General features: G+C 37.1%; 3 protein-coding genes across 6 annotated transcripts; 2 read left to right on the top strand and 1 right to left on the bottom strand.

The window, feature by feature from the left end:
* Positions 1-1,404, top strand: LOC147565381 (CASP-like protein 4B1). The gene is made up of 3 exons (XM_086651861.1): positions 1-579; positions 727-862; positions 976-1,404. Exons 1-3 carry the CDS (start codon positions 320-322, stop codon positions 1,165-1,167), a joined length of 588 nt encoding a protein of 195 aa, XP_086507987.1. The 5' UTR covers positions 1-319; the 3' UTR covers positions 1,168-1,404.
* Positions 1,405-5,315: 3,911 nt separating this feature from the next.
* On the top strand, positions 5,316-6,086 carry LOC147565380 (protein EARLY RESPONSIVE TO DEHYDRATION 15-like). The gene is made up of 2 exons (XM_086651860.1): positions 5,316-5,598; positions 5,690-6,086. The coding sequence occupies exons 1-2, from the start codon at positions 5,367-5,369 to the stop codon at positions 5,869-5,871; spliced, it is 414 nt and encodes a 137-aa protein (XP_086507986.1). The 5' UTR covers positions 5,316-5,366; the 3' UTR covers positions 5,872-6,086.
* Positions 6,087-8,232: 2,146 nt separating this feature from the next.
* LOC147565379 (F-box/LRR-repeat protein 3-like) lies at positions 8,233-13,561 on the bottom strand. 4 transcript variants are annotated; one of them, XM_086651882.1, is made up of 8 exons: positions 12,593-13,561; positions 11,086-11,211; positions 10,696-10,800; positions 10,191-10,584; positions 9,985-10,114; positions 9,265-9,559; positions 8,921-9,172; positions 8,233-8,679 (listed from the first exon to the last, which is right to left on the bottom strand). In XM_086651882.1, exons 1-8 carry the CDS (start codon positions 13,238-13,240, stop codon positions 8,629-8,631), a joined length of 2,001 nt encoding a protein of 666 aa, XP_086508008.1. In that variant the 5' UTR covers positions 13,241-13,561; the 3' UTR covers positions 8,233-8,628. The 4 variants fall into 4 exon arrangements, with proteins under 4 accessions (XP_086508008.1, XP_086508010.1, XP_086508007.1 ...); XM_086651884.1 differs by having other exon boundaries at positions 8,921-9,103; positions 12,593-13,439; XM_086651881.1 differs by lacking the exon at positions 8,233-8,679 and having other exon boundaries at positions 8,760-9,172; positions 12,593-13,439.
* Between the last annotated feature and the right edge of the window lie 1,782 nt (positions 13,562-15,343).

Here is a 15,343-nt window from a genome sequence, read left to right as displayed (position 1 = left end):
GTGCCACACATATTAAGACAGAATTTTTTTTTAGATAGAGATCTTGTAATCCGTAAAACCAATACGGGAACCTAAAATTTATGATGTTTAAAGTAGAAAAAAGTAAAAAACTTAGACAAATTTCCCCCAATTGTTTTTGTAATCTAACAGTCACTTTCACAAGTTCTCCAGTTGTTTTTGTCCATTAAGAAATTGATAATTGGGATGAATGACTTTCTAATTTCCTTCATCACTCAACCAATCACAACCAAATGTTCTCCTTATAAAACTCTCTATCTTCTTTGATTATCCATTAACAGTAGTTCAAGTTTCCGAAAACATGGAGAAATCTGTAGACGAGGCGCCAAAAGACCACTCTGTCGGATTACCACCGCCTCCTAAAGCATCGGCACCTCCTCAAGCCGATGTGGAAGGTGGAGCAACTTCAATTACCAGGAGATGGGAAAGAGAAGATTTATTAAAGAAAGGGTGTTTAATTCTCAGGGCATCTGCTTTTATCTTCTCTTTGCTTTCTTTCATTATTATGGCTTCCAACAACCATGGGGACTGGATGAATTTCGACCTATATGATGAATACAAGTAATTAGCTTTTTTCTTGTTCAAGTTTTATAGATTTAATAAAGAACTTTGTTTCTGACCTCAATTACTAGGTAAGTCTGAAGTTCGAAGCGTTTTGGTTTCAGACTCTCTTAAAAAGTCTTCTGACTCGGATTCGTTTTTGGGCAGGTACCTATTGGCCATCGCAATTTTATCAACAGTCTATACAGCAGCCCAGACGTTACGGCAAGTTCATCAATTTTATACAGGAAGTGCTTTGTTTGAGCAGCGGATTGTCGGTATATGTGATTTTGTTGGAGATCAGGTTGGTTTTGTTCCTTAATTACTTAATCATTTTGCTTGCTCCATTCAATTTAATTTGATATTGAGTTAGATAATTACATATTGTTGTATTGAATGTGGTTAATATGGTTACAGATTATCGCGTACATGTTGATATCAGCTGCATCAGCAGCAACACCAAACACAAATAGAATGAGAGAAAGGATTGATAATTTATTTACAGATTCATCGGCCGCTTCTATTAGCATGGCTTTCTTAGCATTCTTTACATTGGCATTATCTGCCATGATTTCTGGATTCAAGCTCTCCAATCAAAGTTATATATGAACGCTTTTATTTTCGTTTCTCAATTATGAGTGATTGATTTATTCAAAAATTAGGTTGCTATTGTTTTTCTCTCTCGTTTCTCTCTGATTTTTTGTATAGAAAACACGCATTAGTACATTGCATTGGTCTATTGTTTTGGTTAATTACTTGTACATGTATGATTCCTCTTCTTGATTTTCTTGGAAGAAACATTTGTAATTTAATTATTTAATCGTGATTCTTTTAATGACCTTAAAATTTGTACCACAATCCATTCAATTGTATTTGATTTCTTAAGAATTTTATTAGTAAAAAAAATTGATCTTCTTATTGCTCTTTCAATGTGAGTCTGAATATTTTAAAGAAACACCCTCCGGTCCAAGAGATATTTTAATCAAGAATAACCAGATAACATCGAAGTGGCAATTACGTTAACATTTGGATAAGAATGAGAAATATACTTCTATCAAATAAATAAAGATATCGGGGACAAGTACAACGCGTTTTAACGCCATTTTAGATTTTTAATTAAATAAGAGAGACAGAGAGACGAGAAATTCTTTGATGGGGACGGTACGAATAAGTGCAAAGGGTGATGAATCTCATTATCACAAGGGCAACTATGGATTAAAAAAATACTTCAATTATTATAGAGGGGACTTCAAACAAAAGAGTTATCTTTTTATAGGCCCCCAATCTTTTCCATTTCTTGTTTTGTCTTTTTGTTTTTTTGTTTCTATTGTAGTTTGATATATTTCTCACTTGTAATTTCTCGTCTTGAGATATTTTATCTAATTACTACCTCTACAAATTTCTTTTTTAATAATTAAAATGTCAATTCAACAAAAAAACAACTAAAATCTCATTTGTTGTTTAATCTTTTCAATATATATTTTTGTCTAATATATTTTTGTCTTTTAATTTTTTATCTTCCCCGTTCTTCTCTTTCTATATATGAGAGGTTCTCAAGATATTTTATCTAATTACTACCTTTTTTTTTTATAGGATCTAGTACTACCTCGGCCATATTTTTCTTAATTACTAAAATCTAAGAACTTAAATGTCTTTTTTTTGTTGAAATATGAACTTAAATGTCTTGGTCCTCCCACTGTTCTATTCTCTTTATTTTTTCTTTGAGTTAATTCCTATATGGCCCCCTACTTTGTGACCAGCTTCCTTTATGGCCCCCTTTTTTTCGTAAATTCAAATATGGCCCCCTATTTTCATGGAAATGTCCTAACTACCCTTTGTTTAAATCTTTTTTCAAAATAAAATAAAAAAACCAAACATAATTCCACCTCACTTCCCTCTCCACCACTTATCTCTCTCCACCTCACCTTTCTTCCCAAATCATCTTTCTCTCTCTCCAACTCACCTTTTTCTCTCTCCACCTCACCTCTCTCTCTCTCCACCTCACCTCACTCTCTCTCCACCTCACTCTATCTTCTCCGATGAAGGTCGCCGGCCGGAAAATTTTCCGGCCGGCGACCTTCAACCTAAAAAAAAAAAAAAAAAAAAATTTTTTTTTGAAATCTCATCTCTCTCTCTCTCTAAAACCCCGGCGAAGGGGGTTCCCTTCGCCGGAATCGAGTCTGTTGAAGAACAGACCAGATCTGGTCTGTTCTTCAACAGACCGGACTGGTCTGTTGAAGAACAGACCCGATCTGGTCTGTTCTTCAACAGACCAGTCGGGTCTGTTGAAGAACAGACCAGATCGGGTCTGTTCTTCAACAGACCAGTCGGGTCTGTTCTTCAACAGACCAGTCGGGTCTGTTGAAGAAGGATTGGTCTGTTCTTCAACAGACCCGACTGGTCTGTTGAAGAACAGACCCGACTGGTCTGTTGAAGAACAGACCAGATCTGGTCTGTTCTTCAACAGACCCGACTCCGGCGAAGGGAACCCCCTTCGCCGGAGTTTTTAGAGAGAGAGAGAGATGAGATTTAAAAAAAAAAAATTTTTTTTTTTTTTTTTTAGGTTGAAGGTCGCCTGCCGGAAAATTTTCCGGCCGGCGACCTTCATCGGAGAAGATAGAGTGAGGTCCGACTCCGGCGAAGGGAACCCCTTCGCCGGAGTTTTTAGAGAGAGAGAGAGATGAGATTTAAAAAAAAAAAATTTTTTTTTTTTTTTTAGGTTGAAGGTCGCCGGCCGGAAAATTTCCCGGCCGGCGACCTTCATCGGAGAAGATAGAGTGAGGTGGAGAGAGAGAGAGGTGAGGTGGAGAGAGAAAAAGGTGAGTTGGAGAGAGAGAAAGATGATTTGGGAAGAGAGGTGAGGTGGAGAGAGATAAGTGGTGGAGAGGGAAGTGAGGTGGAATTATGTTTGTTTTTTTTTTTTTTATTTTGAAAAAAAATTTAAACGAAGGGTAGTTAGGACATTTCCATGAAAATAGGGGGCCATATTTGAATTTACGAAAAAAAGGGGGCCATAAAGGAAGCTGGTCACAAAGTAGGGGGCCATATAGGAATTAACTCTTTTATTTGGTGAGTATAAACATGAAGAAAAAATAAAGGACTAAAGCATAAATAACAAAGAAATAGACAAATGAACAAAATTAGAAAATTTAAACTTGATTTTTTAGTTAATGCGTCAAAAACACACCGAAGTCAACCGTCAGTACCTATGCATTCTTAAGAGTCACACAGAAACCTAATGACACTGAAGAGAGCAATTAAGGTCACACGTTAATGTGACAATTGAAGAATAACTTACAAAACAAGCAAGATGATTTTTTTTTGTCTTGTGACATGAAACCCACTGGTCTGAATATATGAATCTTCTCAATTAAGTTGAGCTATGATTCCATCCTAATTTCGGCTATATTAACTCGTGGTGGGTGGCGGTATAGGTTAAAAAAAATGTATATAGAAATTAGGATCTAAACTTAATATAAAATAAGTAAAATGTTAATTGTTTTAGAATATTTATGTTCTCTCATACAAATAAACAGATGTATCACAAATGTGTCAATTGCCGAGTGGATGTGTAGAAATATATTTGTTTTATAAGCAACACAAACAAAAGTGCGTGAAACTAAACAATAAAAATGTATAAGATTAATTAAGTTTTGTTTTATATAATAAGATAGCAATGTCATACAAAAATGATTAATTTCGTGAATATCAATATTCATACTTTTTTTAAAGAATTTTAGCTTATTTTGTTTAATATTAGACTTGTAATATTATTGAATTTCTTATTTTGTGACTTTTCACCAAAAAAATTGGTTAAAGAACCTAATTTACTCCTGAGTTACCTTTGGAGAGGAAAACAAGTACACAACCCTAGGTATATGTCAAAGATTACTTTTTTGGGGGAAGACGGTAGAAAACGAATAAAACCCAAACCAAACGGACCTTATAAGTCGTCGGCAGAAAGTCGTTGGCCGGATGTTGACGGCGACGACTTCATCATCTTCTCTCACTCCCCTCCCTCTCTCTCCCTTTTCTCTCTTCTCTCTCTATTCTCTCTCTCTCTTCTGCCTATCTCCCTCTATCTCTTCTCTCATTTCTCTCCTTTCTCTCTCTAAATTTCGGCGAAGGGAGTGGTCCCTTCGTCGGAACCTTCGTATGGTTTTCCAGACGAAGGTCGTCTGGATCTGAAGCCTGATCCAGGCGAAGTTGTATCTGGTTTGCAGATGAGGTTCCGTCGAAGGGACAAATTCTTCGTCGGAGCATAAAAAGTAGAGAGAGAGAGAGAGGCAGAAGAGAGAGAGAGAGAGGGGGAGGGAGAGAGTCGGCCGGAATAGTCAGAGGTCGCCGGAACTAATGGTGTATGTCGCCGGAATTTGGTGGTGGTCGATGGAGTTCTAGTATATAAAAAACAAAAAAAAGTGATGCAGGGTGGAAACAAGAAAAATTTATTGCCCCAAAAGCCTTTCTTATTTCTACCAAACACATTAAAGAGGGGCTACCCAAAACCTCCCATAGTTCACCCGGTTAGGTGCCAATCAGTTATGGGCCCATTGTATTCCTCTGATCCCTTCTTATCAGTGTTGTCAGATACGAGTGACAGTTTTCCGACCGTATCCATTAATCGTGCCAATAATTTGCAGCACGTGGCGTAATCAAACCCGTTAAAACCTAATGGCATTTAAGCAAATACTTTAGATCTTAAGGTTTATTTTATTTGTCTTTCATTATATAAACAACCTTTACCTTTCATTATTCTCAATAATAATATCATACAAACTGCTTTCATTTCATTTCAACACACAGTGGCAATGGATGTAATTACAAGGCCGATGTCGTCTACTTTGAATCCAAATGCTCCGATGTTCGTTCCGATGGCATATCAAACGGTGGAAGATTACTCAGACGAATGGTGGGAATTAGTTCATTCATCACCTTGGTTTAGAGATTATTGGCTTCAAGAGTGTTTCCAAGATCCCCAAAATACCAATGAAGTTTCCCTTAATCACCATCAACCCACTCCACCTGTCAACATCTTCTATGGTACTACTACTAGTAGTAGTAACCCTAATAAACCCTAATTTCTATTTTAATTTGATGGGTAGTTGCTAATTTTTCTTTTATTAATTTGCAGAGAATAATGATAAAGAAGAAGAAGGAGAAGAGAAGGACTATTTTATGGAGTTAGTGACACTAGGGGCACTAAAATGGAGGAAAACTAGAGGACTAGCTGATAAAAGTCCAAAGTATTTTGAAAAGGCACCAAAGATAGTGAACATGAAGGTGAACCCTAGGCCGATTCAGCAACCCAGGTAAAAAATGAAAGTGGGTTTAAGGTGGTTAGCCTAGAGAGGATGATGACTGATCGAGTTAGGGTTTCGTTGTAATTTGCTGTTGGTGCTTCATCATTTAGGGTTTTTTTTGTTTTTTGTGTTTTTGTATAGTGTAAGATTAGTGTAACATGAAAATGTGTCCTTGTAATTAAGGATAAGAATTGAAGATAGTAATAAAAGAGACTCTAATTCGTAAAATATCATTATGATTTTAGAGATATTTGACTCTATAATTGATTGAACAAATATCATAAGTGGTGGTAGGTGGGGTAAGGTGGAGCCGGTAGATAGTTTTGATCTTATCCCTTTGTGTTTATTGTATTATTATATTCTCGTTCTTATCTTCATATGATGATGAGGTGTTTTATTAGGGTAGGAGACTAGGAGCCTTTTTTTTTTGTTGAACTATTAGGGTAGGAGCCTTCCAACATCAAAAGTAAGAGTGGGAAAAACACCGCCCCAAACTGGCCCGTGGGTATCCGAGCTCATCAGTAGCAGTGGATGCCCGCAGCCGGGCAGGGTCCGCCGAGCCCGCTGAGTTTTGTTGTTGAAGGAAACACAAAGAGCTAAACTATGCTCTGTAACATCAGTCCAAATGCCCGCAGCCGGGCAGGGTCCGCCGAGCCCGCTGAGTTTTGTTGTTGAAGGAAACACAAAGAGCTAAACTATGCTCTGTAACATTAGTCCAAATACGTCTACGATTCCGCTGAGTTTTAAGAAAAAATGAGTGAAAAACCCAAAAATCTAGACCCTAATAAGAAAAAAACCCACTAAAAAATAATAATGTCAAAAAAACCCATTTTTTGAACATTTTTCAAAATGTTCGCAACATATGTAATTATGTTGTTAACAAGACAACATATTTTTTTCATAATTCCATTTTTACCCTTATATGTTGACAACATATATCATTGTGTTGTTATAAAATGTTGACAATATCTATAATAATGTCCCGACTTATTATAAAATGTTGGTGTCATATATAATTGTGTTCTTAACAACATATATAATGTATTAGTCAAAATATTATTTGTTCGTTAACGGATTTGTTAAATACAAAGGATAATACGCATAACATTTTAATTTTTGTAAAGGACAAACAAAAAAATGCTTTAGTCTTTATATTTATGTCGAAAGCAAAACAAAAAATGCCAAAACCATTTATTTTTTCACAAGACAAATCGAAAAATGTTGTAGCCAAAATGTTTGTTAGTTTGTCTATGTAAAATGCAAAAGAAAAAAATGCGAAATATTTTGGCAAAACAATGTCTAAGCAAGAACGAATTTGTTCAAAAATTTACAAATTGTTGAGACAAACTAAGATTTGTTCAGAAATTTACAAAATTGTCGAGAGCAAACCAAGAATTGTTCAGAAATGTTCAAAATTGTTTTTGACGTTGATTTGAGCGGAAAATTTCATTTTGGAGGGTAAAATTGTATTTTTACCTACTGGGTTTTTTCCTCATTATTATTTAGTATTGGGCCTGATTCTCTTTAACTTCCCCATTTTGGGCCTTAAAATTACCGGCCCGAGTTTTAATGGGATTAACATCCCAATTCTAGTTTTGGCACTAGTGCACTTAATGTAGCTCATTTTATGTAAAGAGGAGAAGGGGATTTGCTAACCCACAATGTCTCTGAGAAAAATTCAAAGCTTGTCCCACATTATCTTTTTATACCGAGAATGGTATGGGAATTTTACATCATAAGAGCCACATGCCTATATCTAGGGCTTAACTCTTAAGCACAAGGGTGTGAGTGATCTACCTGTGCCTAAAGAAGAAGAAGAAGAAGAAGGGGGGGGGGGGGGGGGGGGGGGGGGGGCTTAAGGCCTACTATTCGGTTTGCCGGCCTGTTAAGAACGGGCTTGGGAGGCTGCCCCCACCAAATGTCTCAAGTAACTGCGTAAGAGTTCTTTTATGGTATTTTACAGAATTAGGCGCTGCTCTCGGCACCGGCCCTAATGGTTCTTAGAGGTGGGTCTATTAGTAGACCCATTTTAGTCATTCACCGCACGCGTACGGTCCTAAGCACCGAGCACTCGTTGAACTAAGCAGAAGGGATAATGACGCTAGACAGGTCGAACTAAGCAGAAGAGATAATGACGCTAGACAGGTCGTCACTTTTTCAACCAAACTGCGCCCAATCAGGGGAAAGGTAGGAATGCTAGGTTGCTCGTTGTTTTTTTGGACTAAACAGCACTCAATCAGTTTCTCCTTTTATATGTGCCTAACATCTTCTTTCTCCTCTATTTCTCTTTTTTTTTTTTTTTTTTTTTTTTTTTTGAAAAGAAAAAAACTCTTGTTATTGGAAGAAAGATGACCAAAACCACTTGAAAGCCTGGTTAAGAAGAAAATATTTGATTAAAAAGTTCAAAATTTTGAACTATTCAGAGCGGACAAGTCCAACGGTTTGTGATATGAAACAGATTATTCAGTCCTGAAGGTTGAGCATAAATCATAACTGAGACAAATCAATATACAATAATTGAATTGGGAAGGCTAGGAATCTGCATACAAAAACAGACCCTACGGACGCTGCCCCTGGGTTGGTGTAACTTTCCTATATTCTAGATGATTGGGTGCGTGTGGCCTTGTGGGTAGTAGAGAAACTATTTCATCTCCCTCCCAGTCCCCACTTTTAACATTTACATATTAGACAAGAACAAATTGCCCCCAAGGGCTTTTGTTAAAACCGGATTCTTCCTTTAAGCAGACCATCGATATTGGGATCATCGGTCTCATAAAGTAGCTTCCAATTGTTGTTTCCAACTCCTCGCATCTACCGCAGCCTGCGAATCATCAAAGTTAACATTATTATGTAAAATAAACAAATACAAAATTCATCACTATTATCATTGTGTACGTGTGTTTGTGGGAACTACATTAGTTGCAGCTAAAGCTATAGAAAACTACCAAAAAGGGAGGGGTTCAAGGGTTTTGGAGTTGCTTCATTAGGTGTCATTTTGTCATGGTACATATAAGGAATGATGAGGATGGAAATTTAAATTTTAGGATATGGGACACGAGTACCTGAAATGGTTTATTTCTCCATTGAAAAGCACAACCACGAGATTCTATTTGTTCGATGAAGGGTCGGGAAAGTAGAGGCTTAAAAGAAGTATGGAGTTTGACTTTCGTAAGGCCTCTACATGCCACCAGAGCGGATGCCAAGCCATTTGCGGTTAAACCCCTTGTGTGCAGTATAGTCATGTTCTGTAAGCAGCTGATGTTAGATAATGCTAATAGCCCAATATCAGTTACAGAACAATATGACAAATTAATCTGCAAAATATAAAACGACCGGATTAGCATAGGTGTTTAACTAGTGTCAGTATGTGGTTCTCCATAGCACTAGATTGGACATGGAAATTTACCTGCATGAGATTTTTAGAGAAGTGGGCAAGTGGAAGCATTCCAGAATCATTTATATTAGGGCAACTCTTTATGTCTAGCTTCGAGAGTTGCTTACATCCAACGGCAATGGCTGAAAGTCCCCAAGAGGAAATACAAGGACAGCCTCGCATTTCTAGCGTGTTTAACTTTGAGCACTTCGATAAATATGCTAGAGAACTATCGGTTACGTCTTTGCAGTATGCTACATTAATTATCTCCAGCATTCGGCAGCCTCTAGCGATTGCCGCAATTCCCAGATCAGTTATTGTTGCAGATCTGCAAGAGAAAAGGAGAAGAAAACCAACGAGGTTCATGTAGCGAATTTGAAGTGCCATTGTGCTACATTCCCAATTTCTCACCAAGATAGCTAATTTCATGAACACTAAATTTGGCAGAACACCTTTAAGATGAGACATAAAACATATAGTTGAAGTGTCTTAAATTCTTAATTAGTTACTTGTTTACTTGTATTACTAATATTGGCTGCATTTCATTAGTATAATTTTTCAAAATACTCTCACGACGTCTAGAATCGATGTCACACACCACATACCCTTCACAGAAGTGACATTTATATTCATGTCTTTACTTGTAGATTGTCCCCCGATCGAGTGCAGGCTTAGCAGATATATCACCCCAAACATAGTTTCTAGAGATATAGAAATATAAGCATGATATTCAAGTGCTAAGAGGTTAAATACCTGTAGAGGTCCAGCTCAATCAGTTTCGGACAATGCATGCCAATGTGCGTAAGCCCCTCATCCGTTATATTCAAGCAGATTCCTATCCGTAAAATGGAAAGTCTGGAACATCTTGATATGGACTTTAGACCTGAATTAACAAATAATGAGTAAAATCACAAAACAAAGTAACTTTGGTACAGGACATGCTGAGTTAGCAATAAAACCTTCATTGTCAATTTCACTTTCTGTGACATCCAATTCCTCCAAGTAAGTGCAGTTCTGTCCAATGGAGACGAAGGCTTCCTCTGATACCCAGGTACAAGATTCCATTCTAAGGGAAGTCAGGGAGGTACATGAACTTGTGATGCTATCAATAGAGACTTGAGTTATCCCACGACAACACGAGATGTCTAACTTCCTCAACTCTTTGTGCTTTGTCACAAGAAATGAAAGACCATCATCTGTCACTCCTGAGCATTTACTTAAGCTTAGCTCCCGGAGTGAAATACACCAATAACCCATGGCCTCCAGCGCGGTGGATGTTACCTTGCAACCATCTAACTTGATAGATTGCAAACATGTGAGCCTTTCTATGCAATCCGTTAGAGGAAGTGTAACCTATACAATTACAATAACTGTAAGTACTGGACCAGAAGACTGTCTCTCAATGATAAACTTATTCTAAATAGTTAAAATCAACTAAGTGAAACGCGGGAGCTGCTTACTTACAGGAGGGCCATGTGACATGATGAGTTGGCGCAGATTTCCAGACCCATTTGTTAGGTAAGACAGACCAACATGACTCACATTTTCACAGTTCGATATATTGAGCGTCTGTTACAAACAATGTATCATCATAAACGTGACAGAAGCTTTGAGAAAGTATAGGATGAAAATTTAACCAAAAAGAAGAAAAGAGAAAACACAGAGAAAACACCAAATATATGGTAAAGAGTGGTCGACACATGACATCAATGTCTTAGCACAACATAAATTCAGTAATTACACTCATAGATCCAAATGAAGACACATGTCATCATAGAAGAAAAAGCTTCAACGAAAAAAATTATTCTCTTTGATAAGGCATGAAAACTTAAGTTCGATTTGTTTGATAAATACCTCCAATGACATGCTTCCTCGTTCAAGGTTCGCAAGACCTTCGTCATCAATACCAGTACATCCAACAAGAATCAAATCTCTGAGATTCCGTAGTTTCAAGACAGAAGGAAGACATTCGTCTGTTATCTGTACAATTAAAATAGAAAATATTGAGTTTGATGCACAAATTTTTGTGGTTTCACTCCAACAGTAAGAGTACAGGAGGCAAAATAGTTGGTAATGGAAAGAGCCAAGGGAAATTTAAACATCAATCAATCTTGAAAAAGTTTTGAGTTGCAAAATACCAACTGCAACGGATAAATATGACACAAAATAAATAGGGAAGTCAAAGATATGTTTATATGTATATCTTCAGATGCCAAAATTTGTTTCAACAAATCTAACCATGTCACATGTCTGATGTCTATACTCAAAAATATGATATTGACTAATACAAATCCTAGATGTTTGTGTTGTTGTGTGGTCTTGGTCCTCTCTCACCCCAAAAGCTAGCTCAAGAGGTAATACTTCTCCCACACTTTAACTCACCCCCTGCCCCTTCAAAACTAATGTGGGATTACCCCAATAATCTCCTCCTCACACATTGGCTTTTAACTTCAATAGTTATTGAGTCGAGACTTGTTATAACCCAACTCTGATACCAGTGTTGGTTGGTCGTGGGCCTCTCTCCCCCCACAAGCTAGCTCAAGAGGTAAGGCTTTTCCCATCTTTATAAATTCACCCGTCCCCTTCCACAACCAATGTGGGAATTGGGATTATCCAAACAACAATTGGCGTGTAGCCGAAACACTTACTGCATTTGACTCGTTTATATGTAAAATTCTAAATAATGACCAAAAAGTCAAACGGGTACGTAACAATTTATTGCATGCCATCATCTCATAATAGAACAACTTGTTAAGGTCATTACTTGATTAACGTGAAATGTAAGAGTACAATCAAGCTGTCAACCCCGTTATATAACTTAATGCCCATGGAATTTCTTTGGAAACAGTAAGATTCGAACCCTGGTCTCTCAATGGAAAGACATACATGTTGCTTCGCAAGTAAACCATGGAGTTAAAACGAAATGGTAAAGAACTATTCATGCACTGTTTACAGTTGACCTTTCGGTTGGGGCATCACCAGCATTGCATCACTGACACCAATGCATGCTTCAATTACACATCTAACTAAACAGTGAGGTTAAACCTCACACACACTTATAAACTCACTCTACGACCTTCCACAAGGAATGTAGAATTATCTCTTACCCCAACAATCCCCCCTCACACATTGGCTTAATTTCAATAGATTATTGGGCCCAGACTTGTTATACCTTGGACTCTGATACCAGTGTTGGGTGGTCTTGGGCAGTTGGGCCTATCTTACCCCAAAAGCTAGCTAAAGAGGTGAGGTTTTTCCCACGCTTATAAACTCACTCTATGCCCTCCCTATACACAACAATTGTAATTACATATATATAGCTCTACTTATGGGAGCTGATATCAAAGAATAAGGAATTTACCGGCACGTATGAGAGATCTAGACTTTGGAGCTCTTTACATTTGACAGCAATTAGACCAACTCCAAGATCAGTCACACTGAAACACCATTTCAAGCTGAGTAATTTCAGCTTCTTGCAACCAACAGCAATATAACTAATCCCCATATCCGAAATCAAAACACATCTCGCCAACCATAACTTTTCCAAATTCTTTGCCTCTCTGATCACGGACGCAGCTGAATCAGTCAATTCAGTCGCATTTGAAAGATCGATTTCCACCAAAGACGAGCAATTAAGAACTAAACTAGAAAGCCCTAAATATGAGAAAAACTTCGATCTCGAAAGATTAATTGATCTCAACGTCGAGTTACAGCGTAAAGATATCAATCTGAGATTAGTATCTGTTATTCTAGGGCAAATAGAGAGATCGAGATTGGTAACGGAAGAATACCGATTGAGTATTTTGTTGATGAGTTCCGATCTGAATGGTTTTAGTGTTCTCCGGTGACGAGATTCAACCCTGTAGAAGGCTTTGCAGACGAGAGAAAATGATTTTTTATCAACAGGATTCTGTTCAAGACAATCGAGAATCATGAAGATGATTTCATCGCTAATGAAGTCAAATGGCTTGAAATCGAAGTTCACCTCCATGGATTTCTGCTTCTTCATTGGCTTTACTAGGAAAACACAGTTAGATTCTTCAGATTTCCATGAACCAATCAAGAAATTGCAGAAACAAGGGAAGGGAAATTTTTTGAAGTAAATTAGGGTTTCAATGACATTCTAGAGAGAGAAATGAACGGTTAAATTGAGTTTAAAGGTAGAGAGAGATAGGTGGTGTTCAGGGTGGTTAAGACCTGGAGAAGTTGAAAGTTGAGGCAGAGTGATCAAGAAGTAGCTGTAGCTCTGCGTGGAAATTACAGAAAAGCCCCTTAGTGGTGGGGACTTGACGACTTCACCCGTCAACTCCTTCCATATCCTAATTAGGATGACTTCCGTCAATGGTACTAACGTCATTATAGTCGTTTGTTAGAAAGAAGGATGAATGGTACATTTCAAATAACCCCCAACAGATGATAAACTCACTAAATGGTACCTCTAAAGACGACCACCAAAACGACCCCCTACTTCATCGTCTCTATCAAATCACGTTTACGTTTACTATCTGTGTCTTTTACAACTCATTGGAAATGCCATGTCGACATCTGGTCGGTCGTTCGACCATTTGTCGGTATTCACTTCTTTGTTCTAGAATGAGTGACCTATTAGTAACAAAGAGCGATTGAAAATAATAGGTTGTTGATGCAGTTTTCTTTTTTTTCATTGAAATTGGGTTGGTTTCATTTTAGACATATAATGATTAAGTGTCTAGTAAAGTCAATAGATATGTATGTCTTTATTGGTCCAGAGGATTCAAATAACAAATTCGTCTTTCTTTTTCTTCCCTATCCTTTTTACTCTTCCTCCCTTCTTATCTCACTTTCTCTAACTCCATTCAGACCTGAACTCTTAAGAGGAGAGGAGTTCAATCAAATTTGTTGAAGATAACTTACCAACACGTCCTTGAGTAATTAGGGTTACCACATATTCCAAAGTTTTAAACAAACACAAGCTTTCAAAATCAAATATTCAAATGTACCTCATCTCGCCTGAATAAAATCCCTACATTTTCAAGCATTACGTCGATGTGACTCAAATCAGATTCATCGACTTGAACAAAAAAACCAATTATTCCCATGGTTTTTGTTAGGAATAAAATTAAGAACCTTGCGAAACTAGTCATTACAAAATGATTTAGGGTTTTTAAGCTTCGTATTTAACTTTTCGGGAAACTTCTTGCGTCATTCGATAACTTCATTATGTATTTTGAAAATCTCGTATGCTTCAACATGTTGACAAGAGAAGTACCATTTGTATCTCCATCTTTTGACATATCTTATGGATTGTAAATGACAAAGACATATAAAGTAATTAAGTTGTAAAAAAAAATAGAAGTTAACTTTAGTCAACTAAATTGTGGTCTAGGTACTATTGTAGAAACTTACCGTCTTTGGGGTAGGGGGCAATTTGATGATTTGATCATATTTTATGGGGGATCAAATTGAAATCAACCGTGAGAAGGGCAAATATGGTAATGGGTAGGAAAAGCAAGAGGGGTAGGGGCAAGAGTCCAAAAACGTCGTTTTTGAGGAGGGTATTGAAAAGGAAGCAATCTTCACTTGGGGGAGAGTCTATCCGAGGAAGGACGGATTCATTATCCGGACAGTACGATTTCAATTTTATAAAGTCAAAGTTGAAAGGCCTCAAATTGGGAATTCATATCCGGACAGTACGTCTCCTTTGTTTCTCCCAAATTTCTGCTATTATTTTTTCCGACCATTAGTAAGGCTCAGCAAACTGTCATGACTCTTAACCTTCAATATTTCGGTAGTAGTAGTGGTGGAAATCAGTAGTCCAAGATGTTAAATTTGTAGTCATCCAGCTCAAAATGAACTGGTGATGACTGATGAGTGAAGATGATCTAGACATTATATTCTTGATTTCTAGATAACTTTTCTCCCATGTGAAACTATTCTCACAAAAGATAATTGAAGTTTTATTGCCACAAAAAATTTGACAAACTCACAGTTTTCTTTTATATTTTGTGCTTTAACAAATTTTGTTGTTTCTTTACAAAATGCCGGTCTATCGTAATATGAAAATAAGTACTTTAGAAAAATGTGTAATCTTTTAATCATATTCGACAAATAACTTTGAGTTTTTTCTTTGTTG

Source organism: Eschscholzia californica, unplaced genomic scaffold (genome assembly GCF_041429995.1).
Source record: "Eschscholzia californica isolate CP2 unplaced genomic scaffold, dmEscCali1.0.p SCAF_1, whole genome shotgun sequence".
NCBI lineage: Eukaryota > Viridiplantae > Streptophyta > Magnoliopsida > Ranunculales > Papaveraceae > Eschscholzia > Eschscholzia californica.
The sequence above is the reverse complement of the archived record's forward strand: the minus strand, read 5'-3'. Positions and strand labels throughout refer to the sequence as shown.